Source organism: Neomonachus schauinslandi, chromosome 6 (genome assembly GCF_002201575.2).
Source record: "Neomonachus schauinslandi chromosome 6, ASM220157v2, whole genome shotgun sequence".
NCBI lineage: Eukaryota > Metazoa > Chordata > Mammalia > Carnivora > Phocidae > Neomonachus > Neomonachus schauinslandi.
This window is the reverse complement of record NC_058408.1, coordinates 110,759,611-110,784,741: the sequence shown is the minus strand read 5'-3', so window position 1 is coordinate 110,784,741 and position 25,131 is coordinate 110,759,611. Positions and strand designations below refer to the sequence as shown.

The following is a 25,131-nucleotide window of genomic DNA, read 5'->3' as shown; positions in this document are numbered from 1 at the left end:
CAGCAGATAAACAAGGCTTAGATTGATTATATTCTCCCTTGATGTGAAATTCTAATTACTCAAAAATAGGTCAAAACATTTAGCTAATACTAACCTACCTTTAACATTCTTGTTGAAAAGTTTCAGAATAAAATGTTTTCACAGCTTATTTGTTCTGTCTCACTGCCATATGAGGGATCAACTAAGGTTTTGGTAAATGGAAAACAGTTACCCTGCCCAAGAGTGAACATTCATTTAAGATTTAAAATAATCAGCTTTTCTGAATAACAACTGAGAGTAAAACGAATGTGAAATTACCTGTAACTTGAACTAAAGCTGAGAAGCCTATAATAACAAAATTCTTCAGGCCAATGTGCCTCACACACACTTCTCTGGAGCTCACTGTGTGATTATATTCTATATAAATCAGAGGAAACATGCATCTTCTATTACTCTTAGGTAGTCAGTAAAGAGATATGAACCTTAAAGTTATCTTTCAATGGCCCAGATAGTAGAGTATATGGGGCAGAGCCTACTGGTCATGTCCTATTACAGGGGAGGTTGTTATCAATGTATAAACACAAATACACATAATTTTCTATTAAATAATGTGGGCCGAAAATATAAAAATGTTTGCCAAAGGGCTTTGAAACACAGACTTTTTTAAAGGGTCAGCTTTTACAAATAAAATAACTTTTTTTTTGCTACACTAATCCACAAATAAATCTACGCAGTATCTCTAATTTCTCCAACAAAAGGGGCAAATCTATTTATACTGCATCATTCATGTTTTGTCACTTTTTCACCTCCTTGACCAGTACTAATTATGGCTGCTGCGGCCAGGAGTCAGGCCAATTATGGCAGGGTTAAGATGACTGAGAGCAAAGTTTAACGACTTGTAGAGGGATGGCTGGCCAGGACGGTATATGGTCAACTGGCTATTCAAAAAAATAGTAAAATCAAGACAATGACTACTCAAAATTCATATAGAGTATGTTACATTAACTCTTATTTTAGAATATTTAAAACAAATAAGCCATCTCAGTTTCTGCTTCAAGCTAAATGTTCTTTTTTTTTTTTTTTTTTTTTTTAAAGATTTTATTTATTTATTTGAGAGAGAGAACACATGAGAGGGGGGAGGGTCGGAGGGAGAAGCAGACCCCTTGCAGAGCAGGGAGCCCGATGCGGGACTCGATCCCGGGACTCCAGGATCATGACCTGAGCCGAAGGCAGTCGCTTAACCAACTGAGCCACCCAGGCGCCCTCAAGCTAAATGTTCTAAACTTTAAAGTCCAGTGGGCATTTTCACAATAAATCACCACAGAGATGAATAAACTGTCCTTCAAGAAGGAAGGTACTAAAATCACTAGGTAATGACAATCAGCTGGGATTCCCTAGGAAAAAAGGACAGTGCCAAAGTGATCATACATTTTAGAAAAATTAATAAAAATATAGAGCAGGACCATATTAAGCAAACCAAAAACTACTAAAAGGAAAAAAAGCAACCAAAGGGAAAGGTGCAGCACCAAATGGTTGATTGAAATGGGGATTTACTTTCTCTTTTCCTATCTTTTCAAAACCTTCAAAAATATCAAAAGATACTCTAATCTTGAATAAAAAAAATCATAAAGCAACTTAAGACCTTTGAAAATATAACAATTTAAAATGACTTTATTGTAATACGCCTATTGCTAGTAAGAAAAAAAGGTATCAACACGTGCTGTCAGTTCAAAGCATAAAAAGATATGATTTCCTAATTAAGTAATAAACTTATCATTAAGATAACCAAACCTCCAGAAAAGGGGCACTGTGAACTGTAGATAAATTATCCATTTGCACTGATTATAGTAGTCCCCCCTTATCTGCAGGAATATGTTCCAAAACTTCCAGTGGATGCCTGAAACCGCAGATAGTAATGAACCCTATATTTACTATGTTTTTCCCTATACGTACATACCTATGATAAAGTTTAATTTATCAATTGGGCACAGTAAGAGATTAACAACAAGTACTACTAATAAAAGAGAACAATTATAACAGTAACTATAATAAAAGTTATGTGAATGTGGTCTCTCTCAAAATACCTTATTGCACTGTGTTCACCCTTCTTCTTACGATGTGAGATGATGAAAGGCCTACATAATGAGGTGAATGACGCAGGAGTTGTGACAGAGCATTAAGACTACTACTGATCGTCTGACAGTATGTCGGAAGGACAGTCATCTGCTTCCAGGTGGCAGTCAACAGCAGGTAACCAAAACCACAGAAAGCAAAACCGTGGATAAGGCTGGGGGCACTACTGTCCTTTTATTACCCAACTGACTCCTGCTTATCAGAGAACTCAATGGAAGTACAGCAGGAAGATGTGCTGCATGTATTAAATGCAATAAAGCTCCATATCACGTATTAAAGAATTAGGAAATAATCAGGTTTTAATTTTTTTATTTTTTAAAGATTTTACTTATTTATTTGAGAAAGGGAGAGAGCACACGCAGGGGGAGTGGTAGGCAGAGGCAGAGGGGGAAGCAGACTCCCCGCTGAGCAGAGAGCCTGACGGGGCTCGATCCCAGGACCCTGGGATCATGACCTGAGCCGAAGGCAGACACTCAACCGCCTGAGCCACCCAGGCGCCCCATAATCAGGTTTTTAAAAATAATAAAATTTTGAGTCTTCTCAGAGGAGTTAGGTTGAACAATTATATAAAAGATGCCTATCACTTAACTACAGTGAATAAATTAGTGGTTTCTAAGTGCTTTATAAATAATGCAGATTTTGCATTTTTATTAAAAGTTAATTTTAGTGGTGTGAACTAATTTCCCTATCCCCAAATAAATGTCCTGTTTTATTATTTATTTGGAAACTAGTTTTGAAATCAATTCTATTACCATAAGAAAAAAGTCTCTCAAAGAAGATGAAGAAATGACTACAGTAGTGAGGACCAAGAAAATGACTTCTCCTAAAGGTGGATGACTGTGTAGAATTGGATGCCCATGAAGGACTGAATTGTCATTAGTTACCTGCTGGCGAGTTAAACAACAAGCTGCCTCTTAACCTCTAGTAAACAAAGCAAAGATGGGTTTGGATAGCTTGTTGCTTGCAGCACTATTTCCTCCAAATTCTAAGCACTCAACTGTATTAACAAAAGGCAAGATATTAACAATTCTTCCTGCCCACACTTATTACTGCTTCTATGCCCTCAGACACCTTTAGAATGAATTCCAAAGAAATAAATAAAAAAGACTCCATATTCTCACCGTAATAAGACTAATAGGAAGGAACATCAAAGACCATTTTTTTTTTAAAGGTCTACAATATATCATGCATTGTACTAGGTATAGAAAAATAGGGAGCTGAATTACAATGCTGTTCCTATGGAACCTAGAGATCTAGCGAGGGAGATAGGTAAACAAATGACGAGACCACGTCTCAAGCATAACAACATATGAGAACAAAAAGAAAAAATATGCCTGATTATAGAGGTCATAGAAAGCATCCAAGAATCACAAACATCTGAACTGGCTTTTAAGATGAGTTAAGAGTTTGCCAAGTAGACAAGAAGGGAAGAACATTCAGGGTAGAGCACCAGTACATGCTAAGCACAAAGGCAAAAAAAGAATATGGTATGTTCTAGTAACTTCAAACTGTTAGACTGAATTTGGAGATCACAATGTTGGTGGGAAAGCATAGGCAAAGGGCCAGCTCATAAATAAACTCATATCAGGTTAAGTGGTTCGACTTTATGCAACAGATGATGGCAGATAAATTTTAAACAGAGGAATTCTAAGATCCAATGCATATTTTACAATGTTATTTTGGTGGAATTAGTGAAGAATGTACAGGAAGGGTGATTATAAGCAGAATAGCCAGGCAGTATGCTATTGCTAATAACCCAAATGATAAATTATAAGGGTTAAAATTAATATACTGAAAGAAAAACTGGAAAGGATTGAAAGAGATTTTTTTAATGGTGGTTAGGTAAGCAGCTGTTTGGAAGGAATTCAAGATGAGTTACAGGTTTCTTGCTTTGGAGATGGATGATGAGGTACTAATCTGTATCCAAAAAAGTTGCCCACCAGCCCATTCATTTCATAGCCTCAGCAGCCCAAAAGACTCAGAGGGCAAAAGGAATCCCACCACTTACTGGGGGGTGGGGCAGACTTCTGGAAATATCCTGTAGTCACAAGTAAGTAGAGCTTTAGTACTCCATCCTTGCAACTTACAGAATGGTTAGTTACTGAAGTTTCAAAATGTGGACACATCCCCAGATTTGAAGAACTAAGTTCTTCTAACTAGACTCAGTGATTTCATGTCTTACTTTATTTAGTTAGATACAAATACCTCAGCGCACCATTCTGAGAATTCTCAGAAACAATGGTTACAGGTATCAAGGTCAAGGGAGCCAGGGACACACTGGGTAACTGTGCAGGGGCTTGGTAGGATCTTCAAAGATAATCTTAAATGTCTATTTTGGGCTGCTTACAAAGATAACCAGAGACATGGGCTCCTTACAGGAGTGTACCATGCTTTATTTGTTGTTGTAGTTGGTATGCCTAGTATTTGGCACATAGTAGGGATTAAATATATATTTTCTAGATAAATTAATAAATAAATGAAATTAGTAAGTGGTATATTACAAAATTGCTTCTTTGGTAATAAATAATCAAAATGATACTTCCCTATTAGGTCAGTGATACAGCACTAATAACCAAATAAAAACAAGTTTAAAAAATAACACTGATGAAAAAGAAATCTTATAACAGAAAGTAAGTTTGGGGTTAGCATAATGATTAATGTTTAGAAGGGCAGCAGGAAGAATTGTAAGTTAATTAGAACATAGCACCTCCCATGACCTACTAGCTAAGCTACAAATATTTTTTACCTGAAGATCGATATTTCTGGATGAAGTAAGTTGGAACACTGTCTTAACAAACATTCAACTATTTTCCATTTCTAATCCTAATAATTAAATATGATTATACATGTAAAACACGTAGCATAGGACCTCCTAGTCATCCAAAGTGCTCAATAAATGTCACCTATGATTATTAAAAGGTGTGAGAATGATGAATTCAACCCATGGTCCTTTTGTAACTGGGTTTTGAAAAAAAGGGGCAAGTTTTATAGCAGTATAATAAATTAGTTGCTATAGAATAAGAGCTTTCTAGGCTTCAAATAAGTATTTCAGTAATGTCAGTTATATCTTAAAGATTATTTATTTATTTATTTATTTATTTATTTATTTATTTATTAGAGAGTGAGCAGGAGAGAAACAGCATGAGAGGGGAGAGGGTCAGAGGGAGAAGCAGGCTCCCCACTGAGCCGGGAGCCTGATGCGGGACTCAATCCCAGGACCCCAGATCATGACCTGAGCTGAAGGCAGTCGCTTAACCAACTGAGCCACCCAGGCGCCCCTTTGTCAGTTATATCTTAAGTGTTTTAAATCCATAGCAGGCATGTTTGATATGATACAGAAGTCAAGGTTCCTTAAGTACCTTCCTGAAGATAAAACAGAGCTAGGACATGCAAGGCACTTTAAAGTATAGAAGGAATTTATATACGGCTATATGGAGGAGCTAGTACAATACATACAATATTGAATCACTTAGCTTTTGGAATCAGACTGATCTGGGTTTAGTTTTGACTCCATCACTTATTATTGGTGAGATATTGGGTAAATTATCTTACTACTCTGAGATGGAAGGGTCTGGGATCAAGCCTCACATCCACAGGGAGCCTGCTGGTGCTCCCTCTCGCTATCTCTCTCTCTCAAATAAATAAATAATATAAAATCTTAAAAAAAAAAGGACTTTCATAATTTATAAAATGACGATAATAACAGTATTTATATATACCTCACTGAATTGTTGTAAATAATAAATGATAACATGCACACCAAAGTGCTTAATATAGTGCCTGACACATTATAAATACTTGAGAAATGCTATATTCTGGGCTCTGAGAGAACAGCATTTCCCTTCTCCCAAGGTTAAATAGCCAAACACTAAATTTGCATGCATGATCTCTAATTATCACAAGAGCCTCAGTGGAAAGTACTGTCTTATTTTGGTAGATGAGTAAACAGAGGTTAAAAGAAAGTAACATACTGAAATTCACATACTTTAGCAAATGGTAAAGGCAGAATTTGAACTGACAGAGAATTTAAAATGCAGCACTAAAACTTTATCATTCTGTGTTATTTGGGTAATTCCAATGAGTTCACAGACTTTCAGAATATGCAGTATAGCAGGATGATTATTTTAAAAAGTTAATAGGCAAATTCAATACCAACGTTCAGGTACTAACTTTCCTGGATAATATCCTATGTCTTTCTCAGTTGATCTATCCTACACAAGCTAAGTCAGACACCAAACTCAAGCCACACTATGCAGCAGTATTTTGGGAGAAAAAAAATGGTTCTAAGTGACCTACTGGAGGAAATACACTGAACACAAGGAAAGGCAAAATAGCACTCATCACTGAGAAAAACTTCACCTTCACTGTTTCCTACAATTTCAGAGATTTCTAGAATTAGCATAAGAAAAAACTCATAGCAGTTTCTGTAAACATTTTGTTCTAGAGTTACCAACGATAAGATGCCAGCTACAAACATCAAATCGTGACTGAGAAAAATATGTCCAGGTGTGTAAGGTAGAAAGCAGGAAATGTTCTAAAGCATAATAATGCTATTGCATAGCAGGCACAGAAATTACTTAAAATTATTTTCTTGGTACATATAAATTTATTATTATTAAATACATTTTAAAGGCTAAAAGGAAGATGGAAATGGAGCCATCTGTAACATGCCTGTATTTTCATGCAGGCTCTGACATGCATCATGCAAACTGGAAAAAAAACAAAAACAGAAAGTGACTATGAGGAAGGTGGTAGGAAAAAATCTGAAATTGTACTGTACCACGCTTTGTCAGAGAAGTAATGGACTAACTTCTCAACTCCTTGCCAATGGCATAATGGGAGAGCAGAGACAAGAAAAAGACAGGACAATGGTGTCAGAGACCACACACAACACCAAGGAATTGCCAGGACTGGGTATAGCAGCCAACAGTATTTGCTTAGCTTTTGTTGTGTTTTTCTAGGCAGTATTATTTTATTTAGTATATTTATGTAATATGAAAACATTTTTAATAAATTTATACTTTCTTGCTAAAGAGGTTTGCAAGTTAATATAAATATTCATAACCACAGAATAGTATATGTAAAACTTCTCACACTTAAAAGGAATCATTTGAAGAATATTACCAAATAAAGTATTGAAAGGGTTTTTATACAGTAGTCATACTCCAAAGATCTAAAAAGGTTTAGCCACAAGTAATCCCTTATAAAGCAAGTAGAAATTATTTCTCTAATAATTTCAGAAAGCCTTGCACATTATAAACTAAATACAATTCAATATTAGTTCACTTTTATTACTACTGCTGCATTAAAGACCAATTAAAGTATTATCTGATCTTCATGTATGTGTCTGTCTTAAATATGATGTTCTAAATTATAAGCGAGGCTCCACACATCACTATAAAGATAGAAGATATGACTAGATCCCTAGTATAACTAGATTCAAAGAATTTTGCTCTGTAATTCACATGAAACCAATCACAACTTCCAAAGTTTTCTGGGAACCAGGAATGCTCTTATTCCTCTAGATCTCAGAATGATGCCTCTAGATCTCAGAGAATTTAGAGAAGATAACTGATTGATAAACATAAATTATATATAAACAAATTCTGAGATAAGGAGTTCAATGGCTTTCTAAGTTGATCAGTTAACTTCTTTAAAAACTATCAAACTGATTAATATTGACTTAAATAATAAGCGTTTACGACCCAAGCACAATCGGTGTGAATACTTAATTTTCATAGGTCTTTATCTCTAAGACACAGAACCCATTAGCATTTAACCTCTGGGATTCAGAGTAGTTCAGAAAACAAAACTAAACATCATAATAGTACCATTCCATTGCTGTGACCAATATGCATGGTATATTTATCCAGAGTACGATACTGCAGGCATTATGGTACAACAAACACAGCTAACAAAACAGTTCCATAATATACAGAGCAGGTTGTTATAAAAGTCTTATGCAGAAAACAGCCATTGCTGTGTTTCTCATAATTACAAAGTGCCCAAAGAAACTAGTTTATGGGACAGCCTCCTGGACCATGAGTTTAATGCACATTTCTAGTCAATTAACCAATGACTAAAGTAAACAGCCTTGAAATTAGCTACAAAAATGGACAGAGTGTCATATTCTGTATTATTTGTTCAGTTTTTACTGAGTTACCCTAGTTTCCATTTCACTGAAAATATTTTATTTTTATGAAAAGTCACTCCCAGAGCTAATTTCTCATTAAAGCACTGAAGCTAATGCTACCCTTATATATAAAATTGATTACAGTCACATGGTGGAGCCAATCAGATTGAGCCACATTAACGTATACCTTATGAACATGTTTGGCATTTCAACAATACACATCAAGTGTTTTTAGAAAGTGCACACACCCTTTGATTAAGCAACATCCTTCTAGTAATCTACCTGAGAGATGGTGATACTGATCTATACATAAGGATAAACGTCATTGCAAGCGTATCTCTATTTAATAGGGAAAAATGTAAACAACATCAATGCCCAACAATAGGAAAAGATTAATTATAGTACAGCCACATAATAATGTATTATCATGTACCCATTAAAATGATGCTTTCAAGAAATATGTACTATATCAAAAATGTTCATATAATGATACTATGTGAAAAAAAGCAAAACAAAAAATTAAGAAAATATGAGAGTATTATATATTCTAAGAGAAAGTACTATTTCATTCAACTTTTATCTGAATATTAAATACACTCACATGTGTGCTGGGCTGTTAAGTACATAGTTTCGTTTAGTAAATACATACTGGGTTGTGAAATAAAATGAGTTTTAAGTGTCATTTGTCAAAAATGTTTGTAAAATATCCTCTGAGGGTTATAAGAGAAGGAGGAGGATATAAGACAATGTAATCATCATTCTTAATGTAATTCTGGGTGGAATAGTTATTATAATATAAATTTAGAAATCAGGCAATACTAATGCTATATCAAGAAACTGCTGAGCTATTAAGACATAGGTAGATGCACTTATGTTATTTTTGTTGTTTAAAAACATTTTTTATCTCACCGAAGTTAGTGCACATTAAAGGTAAAGGTTGATAAGATTTCTAAATTCTTCCAATCAAGGTGTTAAAGAGCAAATTTAATAGTCTTTTTAGGCATGACAAGAAATTACTTCAAAATAAAACTATTACTTCAAAACATACTTTTTGAAAAGTCAAGTATTCCTAAAAGTATATGCTCTGGCAAGAAGTGCTACTTCAGATTACCATTAGGGCTTTTTACTTGCCAAAAGCAATTATTTTTATTAAATTTTCCTACTACAAGGTAGGTTATTTATCATTCCTAATTTTATACAGTTGGATATCAAAAAGACTAAACTAATGTTAGTTAAGTCAATTTGGACAAAAGCTGAAGTCAGGACAAGAAGAAGACCTCTTCTACGTCCAAAGGTAGATATTTTCTACTAACCTAGAGAAAAATTTAATTTGAAATTGGAAGACAAGCATTATCAAGTTGAGACTAGTAACATATTCAAGAAAAGAAATGGAAGTCAGAGAAAAATATATAAAGACCAGGATTTTCCTTTTTTCTCCATTTTTCTAGAGTTATTCTTAAATTCAGCAAGAACATCCTTGGCCAATGCAGCTTTCCTGAGTGACCAGAGCTAAACATTCCCTGTAAATGGTTAATTATTTCATTCTCTACATAACCAGAACAGGCTCTCATTATGCTGGAAAGTCTACTATTCCTATAAATTAAAAACAAAAACAAAACCAGACTACCCTTACTAAAGCCTGCTTGACTTTTGCATTTAGAAGAAAAGTCAGTTCACTTATGTTGATGTTCAAGAGGGCCTCAGAAAGAACTTATTAATGAAACAGATTATAATAAAGGAGAACTCTCTCAACTATCTACTATCACTTACAGAATTAACCTCTCCAAAACTCAGCCCTAGGAATCACATACTAACTAAACATGGAGACAAATATTATTTCACTAAATATGTTTAGTGTAGGTAGGGGGAGATCTATTCCAAAACCCTATGAAAACCATTGGAGACTCCATACCTTTCTTCTCTATATATTTTTAAAAGATTGTATTTATTTATTTGAGAGAGAGAGAAAGCACACGCACGCACGCACACAAGCAGGGGGAGGGCCAGAGGGAGAGGAAGAAGCAGACTCAACACTGAGCAGGGAGTCGGATGTGGGACTCGATCCCAGGACCCTGGGATCATGACCCGAGCCAAAGGCAGACACTAAACCGACTGAGCCACCCAGGCGCCCCTTTTCTATATTTTAGAAAAATTCAAAATATTCTTTAAAAAAATTAAAATTCTGTATTTTAGATAATTTATATATAATACATATAATTCTATATTTTATATTCTATAAAAATTCTATATTTTGGAGAAATTTAAAATATTCTTTAAAAATTAAAATAATAATAATTTTATTAGTAAACTGCTTCAGCTGTTCTCAGGGTAAATCCAAAATAGTGTAGTTTAGAATATATTTTTCCTCTAAAGGAACTTTCCCCACTCAGTAAGAGGTATCAAAAAGTCATGAACAAGTCATCTAATTATCACTTTCCACAACCAGGGTCCTACAAGTCTCAACGATCAAATTCCAGGGCCAGTTCTCTTAGCTATGTAAGCTGTGAGAACTTACTCAAGAAAAGACTCCAATATGTATTACTTTCTGATAGGTGGCTAACACACCCAAACTCTACAGAACCAAAACTTTCTCCTTACTAATGTGAAGATGAGGATAAGGAAGGTTTGATCTACAAAAGCCAGAAAGACAGATCTTGATAGTGTTGCAGGACAGTGCTTCTTCATAGTTGGGAAATGAAAAAGGCAGCTCTAACCCAAGAGGAAAGAAGGAAGAAACATTTAAAAATGGAGGGCCAATGACTCTAGGGAGAGACAAGAAAATTCTAAAGCTATACAAATAAGAAACCAGTGAAATGAGTGTTTCTGAGAAACATGTTTTAAAAATAAACATAAATCTTTGTTTGCAATATGGAATAATTAACCTTAAACTTCAATTCCACATTATAGCTAGCTGAAGGGAAGGAGAATGAGGGAGAAGAATGGTAGGGAAAGAGGACAGGAACTAAAAGGGAGTTACAGTAAATTCAAGGCAGGGATGTTAATCTGAGGGAAATCTGTCAAACCATGCAATTTACTAGCTATAAGCCTAAAAATATATTATCATGTTATAGCTGCCCTTTGAAAGTCAGATTAGTTCACTAGCATCTTAAGGTAATTTTTTATGTGCTAGGAATACTTAATACAGGAGAAAGGAATGGGAAGTAATTGAAGACAAGAGAAGTAAAAAGGAGGCATACAGAGGTGGTAGGGGATGGGAAAGGAAGAAGAGGAGGAGGAAGAATCCCTCTTCTCATTGCTTCCACTAAACAAATTAACTTGCTACTAAATAATCTGACATAAAAGCCTATACAAACTTTCTATTAATCTATTTTCTTTGAAACAAAAAACACAAAAGGGAAGCAGAGGCATAATAGCCAAAAATAAACCTCAAACCTTGTCTCAAATTCATACTGATACCTCATAATTTTGCCTAATTCAAAAAATGAATTTTTATTTGAATAAATCACATTTCTTAATTTTAACTGCTTAAAACTTTGGGACCTTTGATACTTCACATGGATAAAGATAATTTATAAAAAAATTGATCTGAATAAAAAATCAGGGTAAATCCATGCAGGAGGCATAAAAGTGACTGATTGACAATATTAATATCTCTTTTTCATTAATATTAGCTTTTTTGGGTGACTTTTCAAAAAAGATAAAATATAACCAACTTACCAGGTGTATTTAAGCATATAATATAAAATAATAAACACTGTTTTGGAAAGTAGATTCAATGTAAACAAAAAATTTTTTAAGTCAAACAATTACTAAATCATTAGAAATGTTAGTAAACCATGCATATTCAAAAGCCATTTTTTTCTGTACTGTAAAGCAGCTGATGAATTACAAAAACTTATTAGTTGTTAAAAAAAAAACCCTTGAAATGATTAAATTAAAAAGATAAAAAGACTGCTTTTAGATGACAGTGAAATGTAATCGAAGCTTCTTGATTAGGAAATATTTAAAGAAATGTGCAATGGTCTAGTAAGCCTGCTCCCTCAAACAGTATGCATCTGTCCATATCGCTGCAAATGGTGTGTACATTTTTGACGTAACTAGATAAAAAAATTTTGTTATTCATAGATCTCAAGGTCACAAAAAGAGAAAATACATTAAAGGCAGATGCATGTCAGTAGATCTAGGGTCACTGGCAATAGGTTTAAACAGCATTAAAATGAGATTAATTTCAGACAGTTCTCCTAAGGCTCTAAGTAGAAGTCTATTCACATGCAGTCAAAGGAAGGGTTAATTAAGAGAAGATAGCCCAGGGAGTGCTGGTTTAGCACATGCCTGCAGGTCACTCTGGACAGGAGGTGGGATGCTGGGGGAGGGACAGGTCATGCAGAGGGGAAATACCATGAACGGGAAGCCAGAGCAGGATAGGAGTGAGAGACACAGACTCACTCTGTCTGCGGTGCGGCGGAACAGTCCGTGGGATCCCCTGGAAGGAGCCCTGCCAAGGAGAGAAGGAGGGAGAATACCCACCCTGTGCAGAGAGAGATGGGGTAGGGAGGTATAATAAAAAAGGGAACCGAAAAATAGAGAAACCAAAGTCATACTTTAAAAAAAAAATAACAATAGTGTTAATAAGAAGATTTCATTTTTTTAATATAGGTAGTTCAAATGATTAAAAATACATCATAATCCAAACCTAGGTATTACCAAATTATTTTAAGAAAAAAATTATTTTCCCCTAATATAGTTAATACATAAGAAATGAAATATATATTCTTTCTCATATACATTACATTTATCATCATATAGCTCTTTTTTAAATAGCAGATTCCAGTCTTTTAAAATGTGAAAGCATTTAAAAAGGGAGATACACTTTTAAGTGTTAAACACAGAAATTGCATCAATTATAAATCAGGCAACAAAAAAACTATCATATAAAAAATTTTTATTTCTTTTTAAATCATAGGTTTTCAGAGGATTAGCAGGTAAAATAAAGAACATTGGCTGAAGATAGCAGAACCAACACAGCATTAAAAAGACTCAGGATGTTTTGAGAGTGAGTACTGTCAAGAATGTGACATACAGGCCACAGGTTAAACATGCACGCTTTTTAATATGAGTAACTTATGGTTTCTTAGATTTACTTAATAACAGGTTATCAGAATTGGAATACATCTGCAATGGCATTTACTTCAATTTCCTCACTTTCCAGATAAAACTGGTTATCGAGAAAAAGATTTGTGCAATGTCTCACAAATAGAACCAGACTGGGTCTCAGGTCTGTTCCTAGCACCCTCATCGACTGAAATATAGCCACAAATAAAACTACTAAACACTAACAAAATCATCAAGGAAAATGAGCTGTAAATAAAATAATCATCATACCCAGTTCAATTTGCAAAAGTATGCATAATTTTCAGACAAATTAATCTGACATAGACATAAGTAGAAAATTACTAATGTAGTTTTATTGGTGTTTACAGATTTCACAAACACACTGGTCCAAATAAATTTTTTTTTTCTACTTCTGTATCAATATTTCTTGGCTCAGTTCAGTATAATCAGATACTTAATTTAAATTTAAGAGTAATTGTATCTACACTGCTCACTATAAAACAAAAACAGAATGATCCTCTTTCTATGTTAATGAAGGGGAAAAACAGCTCCCAGAAACCATGTGGAATTAATGATTTTTAGAATATCCTAGTAAGTAAAGATCCTATCTTTTGAAATTATTATCTTTTCTCCACTAATTTAGCCACAGGTGTTTGTGAAAGTAGCTTAGAAAATATTTAATAGGGTGATAATCCCAAGTGTTCTCCAAAGAGAGTGCCTGATACAATTCTATTTTCCTGTTTCAGATATGTTTTGGTTCAAAAGCTTTACACAAAACAAATCCTCAACCAAGAAGGGGCTTGCACTTTTCCTATGAGTTTCACCAGGGCCAAGGTTCCATCCACTGTACTGCGTAAAGACACTTTCAGATGGGGATTTTGTATACAAGCTAAACCAGCAGAGATTCCTTTTCAAAGAAATAAATTCTCTCTGGAGGTTTGTGAAAATAGTACCGACTAGGAGCCAGGACAATTGTGTTTTTCTTTGGATCTTCCATAAGTCCTATAACCTTAAAAAAGTCACTGATCTTCTCTGAGCCTCAGTTTCCTCATTTGCGGGATTAGAATGTGCTAGAAATGAATTATTTGTGTTCCCCCCAAATTTCATATGTTGAGACCTATTCCCCCAGTGTGATGGTATTTGGAGGTGGGGACTTTGGGAGGTAAGTAGGTCATGAGGGTGGAGCCCTCATGAATGGGATTTGTGCCCTTATAAAAGAAACCCCAGAAAGCTCTCTTGCCCCATCCACCACAAGAGGACACAAGGAGAAGACAGTTGTCTACGGCAGGCCCTTGCCAGACACTGAATCTGCCGGTGTCTTTACTCTTGGACCTCCCAACCTCCAAAACTGTGGGAAAAAGATTTCTAATGTTTATAAGTCTGTGGTGGTCTATTATAGCTGCCCAAACAGACTAAGACAGAATGGTTCATCTCTAAGGAGATTCTCACTTTCAGTTCTTAGAATTCAGTTACTCACATATCTGTCCTTATCCCCACTCCAATCATTGCTATCCTTTAATTTATTTTATTTTATTTATTTAGTTATTTTTTAAAGATTTTATTTATTTATTTGAGAGAGAGAGAATGAGAGACAGAGAGCATGAGAGGGAGGAGGGTCAGAGGGAGAAGCAGACTCCCTGCCGAGCAGGGAGCCCGATGCGGGACTCGATCCCGGGACTCCAGGATCATGACCTGAGCTGAAGGCAGTCGCTTAACCAACTGAGCCACCCAGGCGCCCTCCTTTAATTTATTTTAAAAGATTTTTAATTTATTTTTTGACAGAGAGAGAGACAGCAAGAGAGGGAACACAAGCAGGGGGAGTGGGAGAGGGAAAAGCAGGCTTCCCACTGAGCAGGGAGCCCGACGCGGGGCTCGATCCCAGGACCCTGGGATCATGACCTGAGCCGAAGGCAGACGCTTAACGACTGAGCCATCCAGGCACCCCTATCCTTTAATTTTATAACTATTTATATGGCATTTATAACAACAACTTTAATTTTATAACTATTTATATGGCATTTATAACAATGGCATTTATTAAATGGTGTCTCATGATAATTCATTAGTTCTCTGAAATAATTTAAGTGAAAGTATCTGTCACAATACCCAGAACCTGGCAGGAGTTTTAAAGGATGTTAAATGTCCTACCTTCTTTGCCTAACAGTCCCTAACACACAGCAGACTCTAAATAACTGTTTATGGATTTAAACTGAATTAAATGAAGCTATTAAAAAACAAATGAAGTTATTGTATTTAACTAGAGATAAAGCTATATAACATCAGGTCTGGCTACACATTGCAAGCACCTAAGAATTTTAGAAACAAAAACAATGATACCCATCTTCCCTCACCCAAGATCAACAAACCATGATCTCTGGGATGGGCTTGAGCATGAGAGGGAAAGAGAGACAACCTTGTGAAATAAATACATAAATAACTTTGCCTGCTCCTGCCAAGGGGCACCCATTTATTACCAGTTGAACAGCTGTCATTTCAGTTTATGTCTAGAAAGGCAAAGAATATTACTCATTTTATTTACTTCACTTCAAATGTCTCCTTCCACTTCTCCATCCCCATCTACCTAATTCCTATCCAGCCTTTCAAAGCTTCTCTGGATCCTACCTGAACTGATTATGATCATTCTTGTTTATAAATATCTACATCATTTGGTGGGCGTTTGTCTCAGGGAATTTTTCTTCTGCTTTTCATTATGTTGATTTGAATGTTTCTCTTATTCTTCTATGAAATATAACCACCCTGAGAATAACAGCTTTCTCACTTTTCTTGGTGTCAACTATAGCTTCAGTAAGTGACTTTCACAGAGCAGAAATATACTTTGATTAAAATTTAATCGAAGCAGTACTTCCAGTTCTAGCACAAGATGGAATAGATAACACTTCCCCCTTTTCCTTCTGCAAAGTAGAGGCCAAAACTCTTGACATTATATATAAAACAAACATAAAACTCTGAAAGGTGGAGCTAAGAAGATAGATCAGCTAGGGACCTTGAAATCTGAGGACATAGTAGAAAATTCCTGAGGTATCTTTTTGCCTAACGTATCCTAGACTAGGTGATGGAGAAGCCAGCACACAGAAACGCCACTGGACACAGACAAAAACAAAAATAGAAATAGTGTCAAGAAAATCCTGAACCATACCAAAGAACCAGGAAAGAGGTAGCCTAGCAGTTCACAAAACCTGTACACAAGGACATGCTAAATGCCACAAGAAAAACTGCAGCCCCAGCCCTATTCCCAACAGAAAAGACCAACAATGGAGCCTAGGCTTCCATTCTTCCCTGGCTCTAATATTGTCTTATGTCATTCTTAATATATGTATAGGAAATATTTAAGACACTTATATTATAAATGGGGGAGAGAAAGGGACTTAAAGGATATAATACTTACAACAACCATAACGGTCCCATACAAACAGATACACTCAAAATACTTATGTATAAACCAAAATGGAATTCTAAGAGGCCTAAGTAACATACAGAAAGGCAAGAAAAAGAAACCAGAAACAAATGAGAGGAAACAAAACAAAAAATAAAATGGCAGACTTAACATATCAGTAATTACATGAAATATAAAGGTGTATAGACACCAATTAGACAGACTGGCAGAGTGGATAAAGAATCATGACCCAATCATATGCAGGACACAAGAAATTCACTTTATATATAACAATACAGTTCTAGAGTGGAGGGGGGGTAGGGGGATGGGTTAGCCTGGTGATGGGTATTAAAGAGGGCATGTTCTGCATGGGGCACTGGGTGTTATGCACAAACAATGAACACTTGTTTCATGGAACACTACATCATGGAATCATGGAACACTACATCAAAAACTAATGATGTAATGTATGGTGATTAACATAATAAAAAAAATAAAAGGTTGCTAAGAAGAAGAGGTGACAGAGACAGTATGTTACCTATAAAGCCTAAAATATTTACTATCTGGTCCTTTACAGAAAATGTTTGCCACCTACATCAGGATACAGTAGTAAGAGTGGATGTTTTATTGTATTAAAAACTATTTCAGAAATCCCCATATTTTAAGATGGGGATTTGATGAACAAGGTGATGAATAAGCAAGTGGCCTAAAGCTCTACAGACCTGATAAAGACAGTTCATAAAAAATCCATAAATAATACAAGTGCTTCTAATTGACACAACCAGGGTCAATTAAATTTAACGCCAAAGGATATTAAGGAGAGACATAATTGTTGAATATTAAAGATGTGAAAGAAGGAAAAAAAATAAAGTAAAACAGGAAAAAGTTACACCATGCAAAAAAATCAAAAGATAGTAAGAGTTGCTATATTAATATCAAATAAAGGAGGATTCAGAGCAAATTACCAGGTATAAAAAGTGACCTTATAAAATGATAAAAGGGTCAATCTACCAAAAAGACATAGTGATCTTAAACGTGTATGCACCAAACTATAGGACTGTGCAACACATGAAACAAAAACTGATAGAACTGAAAGGAGAACAGACAAATCCATAATTACAGTTGGAAAGTCTAACACTCCTCTCTTAATAATTGATAAAACAACTAGACAATAAAATCAGCAGTGATACAGAAGGACTCAAGGATACCATCAACAATCAGGATCTATTCAACATATACAGACTACTCCATCCAGCAAAAGCCAAATAAACATTCTTTTCAAGAGTCCACAGAACACTTACCAAAACAGACCACAGTGTAGGCCACAGCAAACTAAAAGAATAAAAATTGCACAGAATGTGTTTTCTGACCACTATGGAATCAAATTAGAAATCAGTAACCAAGGGGCGCCTGGGTGGCTCAGTCATTAAGCAACTGCCTTCAACTCAGGTCATGATCCCGGGTCATGGGATCAAGCCCTGCATCGGGTTCCCAGCTTGGCAGGAAGCCTGCTTCTCCCTCTCACACTCCCCTTGCTTGTGTTCCCTCTCTCACTGTCTCTCCCTGTCAAATAAATAAAATCTTAAAAAAAAAAAAAAAAGAAATCAGTAACAGAAAAATGACAGAAAAATTTCCAAACCCTTGGATACTAAACAATATAATTCATGGATCAAAGAAGTTTCAAGGGAAATTAAACACACACACACATGCACACACACACTGAATACAAAACAAATACATATTGAAAATTGTAGAACACAGCTACAGCAGTAACAGAAAAGAGAAAAAAACCCTCAAATCAATAAGCTGAACTGCCACCTTAAGAAACCTGGGAAAAGGGCGCCTGGGTGGCTCAGTCGTTAAGCATCTGCCTTCGGCTCAGGTCATGATCCCAGGGTCCTGGGATCGAGTCCCACATCGGGCTCCCTGCTCGGCGGGAAGCCTGCTTCTCCCTCTCCCACTCCCCCTGCTTGTGTTCCTGCTCTCGCTATCTCTCTCTCTGTCAAATAAATAAATAAAATCTTTAAAAAAAAAAAAAAGAAACCTGGGAAAAAATACCAAAATAAACCAGAAGTAGAAAAAAGAATACAATAAAGAGCAGAAACTACAGAAACTGAACACAGAAAAACAGAGGTAATCAAGGAAACAAAAAGTTGGTTCTTTGAAAAGTTTGACAAAATTGACAAACCACTACAAATGATAAAGAAGATCAGAGAGATGATTCAAATTACCAAAATCGTGAATGAAACAGGGTCACAATACAGATCCCCCAACCATTAAAAGGGAATACTATAAACAACTTTACAGTCATAAATTTGGCAAATGAGAAGAAATGGACAAATTCCTCAAAACCACAAACTATGAAAACTCATCTGAGATGAAAGAGATCATCTGAATAGGTCTATAACAATTAAAACACTCCCCCAAAAAGAAATCTTCAGACCTAGATGGTCCACTGGAGAATTCTACCAATGTTTAAAGAATTAACACCAATTCTACATAATCTCTTCCAGAAAACAGATCTAGAGGAAAGAATACTTCCCCACTCATTTATGAGGCTAGAATTACCTTAATAAAAAACAAAAAAACCCAGAAAGCAACAGACTATTACTCCTCATGAATATAAACATAAACAAGCTTTATCAAAATATTATTGATTAGAATTCAGAAATACATAAAAGAATTATACACCATGATCAAGGAGGGGTTAGGTCAACAAGACTGATTCCAAAAATGATCAATGCAATCAAAAGGCTAAAGTGAAAAAAAATGACATGTTCATGTATTAGTATAGCGAAAGGACTGAACAAAATCCAACACACATTCATGATGAAAATTCTCTGCAAACTAGGAATAGAAAGGAAATTTCTCAACTTGATAAAAAGCATCTTTCAAATATCTATAGCTAACATTTATTTAATGGTGAAAGACTGAATGCTTTCCCCCGTAGATCAGGAACATGGCAAGAATGTCCACTTTCATCATTCTTATTCAACATACTATTGAAAGGTCCTAGCCAGGCATAATGTAAGAAAAGGAAATAAAAGACATATAGATCAAAAAATTGAGAAAACTGTTCCTATTTGCAGATGACATGACAATCCACATAGAAAATCTAGATCTACAGGAAAAACCCAGAACCAGAAAGTGAGTTTAATAAATTCATAGGATACAAGATCCATATACAAAAGTCATTTGTATTTCTAGGGGCAACTGGGTGGCTCAGTCGTTAGGCGTCTGCCTTCAGCTCAGGTCATGATCCCAGGGTCCTGGGATTGAGCCCCGCATCGGGCTCCCTGCTCGGCGGGAAGCCTGCTTCTCCCTCTCCCACTCCCCCTGCTTGTGTTCCTGCTCTCGCTATCTGTCAAATAAATAAATAAAATCTTAAAAAGTCATTTGTATTTCTAAATACCAGCAATAAACACATGAAACTGAAATTTAAAAGACAATACCATTTATAATCCCACTCAATATGATGAAATACTTAATAAATCTAAGAAAGCATATGTAGATCTCGTATTCAGAAAACGAGAAAATGTTGATTAAAGAAATTTAAAAAATGATTTAAATTAATGGAGAGATATACGTTATTCATGGATTGGAATATTCAACATACTAAAGATATTAACTCCAAAATGATATTTAGGTATGACACATTCTCTGTCAAAATCCTGGCAAGATTCTTTTTTTAGATAACACAAGCTAATTCTAAAATTATGCAGAAAAGCAAATAAATTAGAATATATAAACAATTATGAAAAAGAAAAAGTAGGAGGAATCACTCAACTTAAGACTTTTTATAGTTATAGCAATCAAGACAGTGCAGTATTGGTGGAGGAGTAGACACATAGATCAGTGGAATAGAAAACCCAGAAGTAGATCCATACAAGTATATAGTCAACTGACTTTTGACAAAAACACAAAGTAATTCAATAGAGAAAGGATAATATTTTTTTTTAATGGTGCAAAGTAACTGGGTAATTGTAGGAAAATAATGAACCTTGACCCAAACCTTATATCTTACATAAAAATTAACTCAAAATGGATCACAGATTTATTTATGTTAAAAATGTTATTTATGGGGCGCCTGGGTGGCTCAGTCGTTAAGCATCTGCCTTCGGCTCAGGTCAAGCCCCAGGGTCCTGGGATCAAGCCTTGTGTGAAGCAAGCCTGCTTCTCCCTCTCTCACTCCCCCTGCTTGTGTTCCTGCTCTCGCTGTGTCTCTCTCTGTCAAATAAATAAATAAAATCTTAAAAAAAAAATTTATTTATTTGACAGAGAGAGAGAGAGAACAAGCAGGGGGAGTAGCAGAGGGAGAAGGAGAAGCAGGCTCCCCACTGAGCAGGGAGACCAATGAAGGGCAGGATCCCAGGACCCTGGGATCATGACCTGAGCCGAAGGCAAACGCTTAACCGACTGGGCCACCCAGGCACCCTGTTGATCACAGATTTAAACGTAGAATGTAAAACTATAAACATCTCAGAAGAAAACAAAATTTTCAGTGTCTTGGCCTTGGTAAAGAGTTTAGACATAATGTAAAAAGCACAATCCATAAAAGAAAAAAATATTGATAGATTGGACTTCAAAATTAAAATCTTTTACTCTTGAATGACTCTGTGAAGAAGATGAAAAGACAAACTATCAGGAGAAAATACTCGCAAACCACATACTTTACTCTTATGTAAGGACTCGAGGAGTATATAAAGAACTCTAAATTCAACAGTAAAAAAATTAAAAATCAAGTTAGAAAATAGGAAGACATGAAGATATATTTCAAGGGAGATGGCAAATAAGCACACAAAAAGACGTTAACACTATTAGCCATTAGGGAAATAGAAATTAAAACTACACTGATATACCAATACACACTTACCAGAATGGCTTAAAATTAAAAAGTAATAACACTACTAAATGCTGATAAAGATGCAGAGAAACTATCACTCATACAATGTTTATGAGCATCTGTTCTGGCAGTTGTGATAAATAGTTTGAGAATTTTTTTGAGTACTAAACAGAGAACTGCCATATGACCCAGAAATCACACTACTGGGCATTTATCCCAGAGAAATGAAAAATGTACATCTACACAAGATCCTCTACACAAATACTCACAGCAGCTTTATTTGTAATAGCTAAAAACTAGAAGTGATCAAAATGTCTCTCAACAGATGAGGTGGTTAAACTATGGATCACCCATATCAACGGAATACTACTTGGCAATAAAAAGGAACAAATTATTGATAGACACAACTTCTTGGATGAATTTCCAAGGTATTATTCTGAGTGAAAAAAGTAATCTCAAAAGCTCACACACTATATAATATCACTTACATAACATTCTTTTTTTTTTTTTTTTTAAGATTTTATTTATTTGACAGAGAGAGACACAGCAAGAGAGGGAACACAAGCAGGGGGAGTGTGAAAGGGAGAAGCAGGCTTCCCGTCGAGCAGGGAGCCTGATGCGGGGCTTGATCCCAGGACCTTGGGATCATGACCTGAGCCGAAGGCAGACGCTTAACGACTGAGCCACTCAGGCGCCCCACTTACATAACATTCTTGAAATGACTGAATTATAGGTGTGGAAAACCAGATTAGTGGTTGCCATTAGAAATGGTAGAGGAAGAAGGGAATGATTGTGACTATTAAAAGGCAGCACACAGGGGTGCCTGGGTGGCTTAGTTGGTGAAGTTCTGCCTTCGGCTCAGGTCAGGGTCCAAGGGTCCTGGGATCGAGTCCCATACTGGGCTCCTTGCTCAGCAGGTAGCCTGCTTCTCCCTCTGCCCCTCCTCCTGCTTGTGCTTGCTCTCTCTCTGACAAATAAATAAATAAAATCTTAAAAAAAAAAAAAAAGGCAGCACACAAGGCAGAACTTTGTAGTGGTGCAATAATTCTACATCTTAAATACGGTGTTGTTGCCGGACTCTACATAATAATAAAACGGCATAGAACTACATATATACTACTGTCAGTTTCCTGGTTTTGAAATTGTACTATACGTATATAAAATGTAATCATTGTGGGATATTGGGTGAACCATACAAAGGATCTTTCTGTACTATTTTTATAACTTTTTATGAATCTTAAGTATTTAAAATAAAAATAAAAAATAGAGGAATAAAACTATAATGCACATTAGAATAATACAGAGCAAGATTATTTAAAATGCTGATTATATTGGTAGGGTCATATTTTCTTGGGGAGAGATGGAAAACATGTCTAAGGACATTCTCATCTCTATAAACTAAAGGTAATTTCCCTGAGTATAAAAAGAAGAAAGATTATTTACTCCTTTCAACAGTAAACAACTGAAATAGCTGTAAAATACATGACCAAACCCTGAGACCAGGCCAGTTCAGAAATACTAGACATCTGAACAACACTAAGCAGCAGCACTAAGAGCAGGTATTGCCTCCCCATGATTCCCTATCCATTGGGAGTGTTTCTAAAATAAAACAGAACTTGTGGAGAAGAACTTAACTTAGAAACTTAGAAGACTTAGGATTTATAAGATGTAAGGAAAGGGTGGGAGACCTGATCTTCAGCAAAAAGAGAGCAGAAGCAATGCAAATTCCCAGATGCACGATCTGTTCCATCAGTGAGTGCTGAACACGCCACACTCCTGAACTGAAGTTACCATTAAGTGATGGCAGTTTTAAGATGGATCTGAGAGCCAGAAGGTCTAGTCCCCAAGTCTGGAACACATGCCCACCTTCCTCTGGTCTAGAAACAGAGCCTCACCCTCCTATCATCTCAGATTTACCCTTTGCTGTCTACGCATGAGGATCATAAACTAAGAATCAGGCAATGTCTTTTTAGTATCCAAAACCCTTAGCACACTGGGATTGAAATATAGAATAAAGTAGTCAAGGTTCACTGAATGAATGAATGAATGAATGAACCTATGGTTTAAAAGCTGAAGGAATGTACCTTTTTTTTGTGGGGGGGGGTCATTAATTCCTGCTACTTAGTTCAGGTTTAAAGCCTAATCCAATGACGACCACACAGCTGAATTATGGATAGTCTGAAATGGAATGCTGTATAAATGTAAAATACCCCCAAATGTCAAAGACTTAGTACAAACAAAAGCCAAAACTCAGAATGTAAAATATCTCATTATCTTCTTTATATTGATTCCATTTTTGAATGGTACTACTGGGTTAATAAAATATTTTATTAAAATTAATTCTGTGTGTTTCTTTTTTTTATTATTACGTTATGTTAGTCACCATATAGTACTTCATTAGTTTTTGATGTAGTGTTCCATGATTCATTATTTGCGTATAACACCTAGTGCTCATTGCAATACGTGTTTCTTTTTAATTTGAATACTAGGGCATTTAATTACATATGCAGCTCACATTATATTTCTACTGGAGCACTAATCTAGAGGGCAGAGAGTGCATAATTCTTTCTTAGTTGATGCCATGAACTCATGAAGTTCTCTAAGCTCTAGCCAAGAAAGTACCTTTTGCTCATCTGAGTCTACTTTAAAGCTTCTGATGACTTTTAAGATGAAATGGTAGATATGAGATGCTTTCCGCTAGAGAAACCACAGTGGTTTTTCTAAAACACTTTGTTTTACAAACAAAGAGAAGTAGGTATGCATATGAATATATTCCATCCAAGGGGAAAAATAAAATCTAGTTGTAGAAAAACATACCTGGGATATCTGACATATAGTTTAACAATATGCATAATATTTTAATTATACTTGAAATTGGTGGGACATAAAAAAAATAAAGGAATGGGGCGCCTGGGTGGCTCAGTCGTTAAGCGTCTGCCTTCGGCTCAGGTCAGTATCCCAGGGTCCTGGGATCGAGCCCCGCATAGGCTCCCTGCTCAGCGGGAAGCCTGCTTCTCCCTCTCTCACTCCCCCTGCTTGTGTTCCCTCTCTTGCTGTGTCTCTCTCTGTCAAATAAATAAATAAAATATTAAAAAAAAAAATTAAGGAAAAAGAAAACATGAAAAACAGAAGTGTCTGAACTCAGGGTTTTAGAGGTAACTTCATTTCTCTCAAGATAAAGCCTACCAAGTCTTCACATAAAACACTGTGTGAGCTCTGTGTGGGATAAGACAAGGAACTGTGAGCCAATTCCTCCAGAACACTTGTAGCTCTTCTCTCAAACAGTTGCTTTTTCTAAACGCAAAAGTGAGAACAGATGAGAATTTTCACCTGAAGTTAGAGTGTGAGGGATTTTTATCTTAACACCGAAGAGATAAAACTCTTCCTGATTCATGATTAAGTTTGCCTATTTCTCCCTCTTCTGGGAGAGTTTAGGAAGCTTCCTGGAATGGTCTTACTTGCTCTCAAAGGGTCTGTGGCATTTGGCCCTACAACACTGAGGTTTCCTAGTAGATGAAGCTCTATCATCAAAGATTTCTGCCTTCCATACACTCAAGTCCCCTCCACACTCTGAAT

General features: G+C 35.8%; 1 protein-coding gene across 5 annotated transcripts in view; it reads right to left on the bottom strand.

Annotated features, from left to right (window-relative positions):
* The window catches only part of CCSER2 (coiled-coil serine rich protein 2), a 154,696-nt gene that overhangs the window by 1,521 nt on the left and 128,044 nt on the right, over nt 1-25,131 (bottom strand). The window contains exons 9-10 of one of the 5 annotated variants that reach the window (XM_021699584.2): nt 12,605-12,734; nt 6,893-6,932 (exon numbers count right to left, since the gene is read on the bottom strand). The exons of 2 other annotated variants lie outside the window; for them this stretch is intronic. In XM_021699584.2, coding sequence (XP_021555259.1) covers nt 6,893-6,932; nt 12,605-12,734 — 170 coding nt within the window. The remainder of the gene's footprint in view (nt 1-6,892; nt 6,933-12,604; nt 12,735-25,131) is intronic. 2 more of the 5 variants (XM_044916512.1, XM_021699583.2) reach the window with 2 other exon arrangements.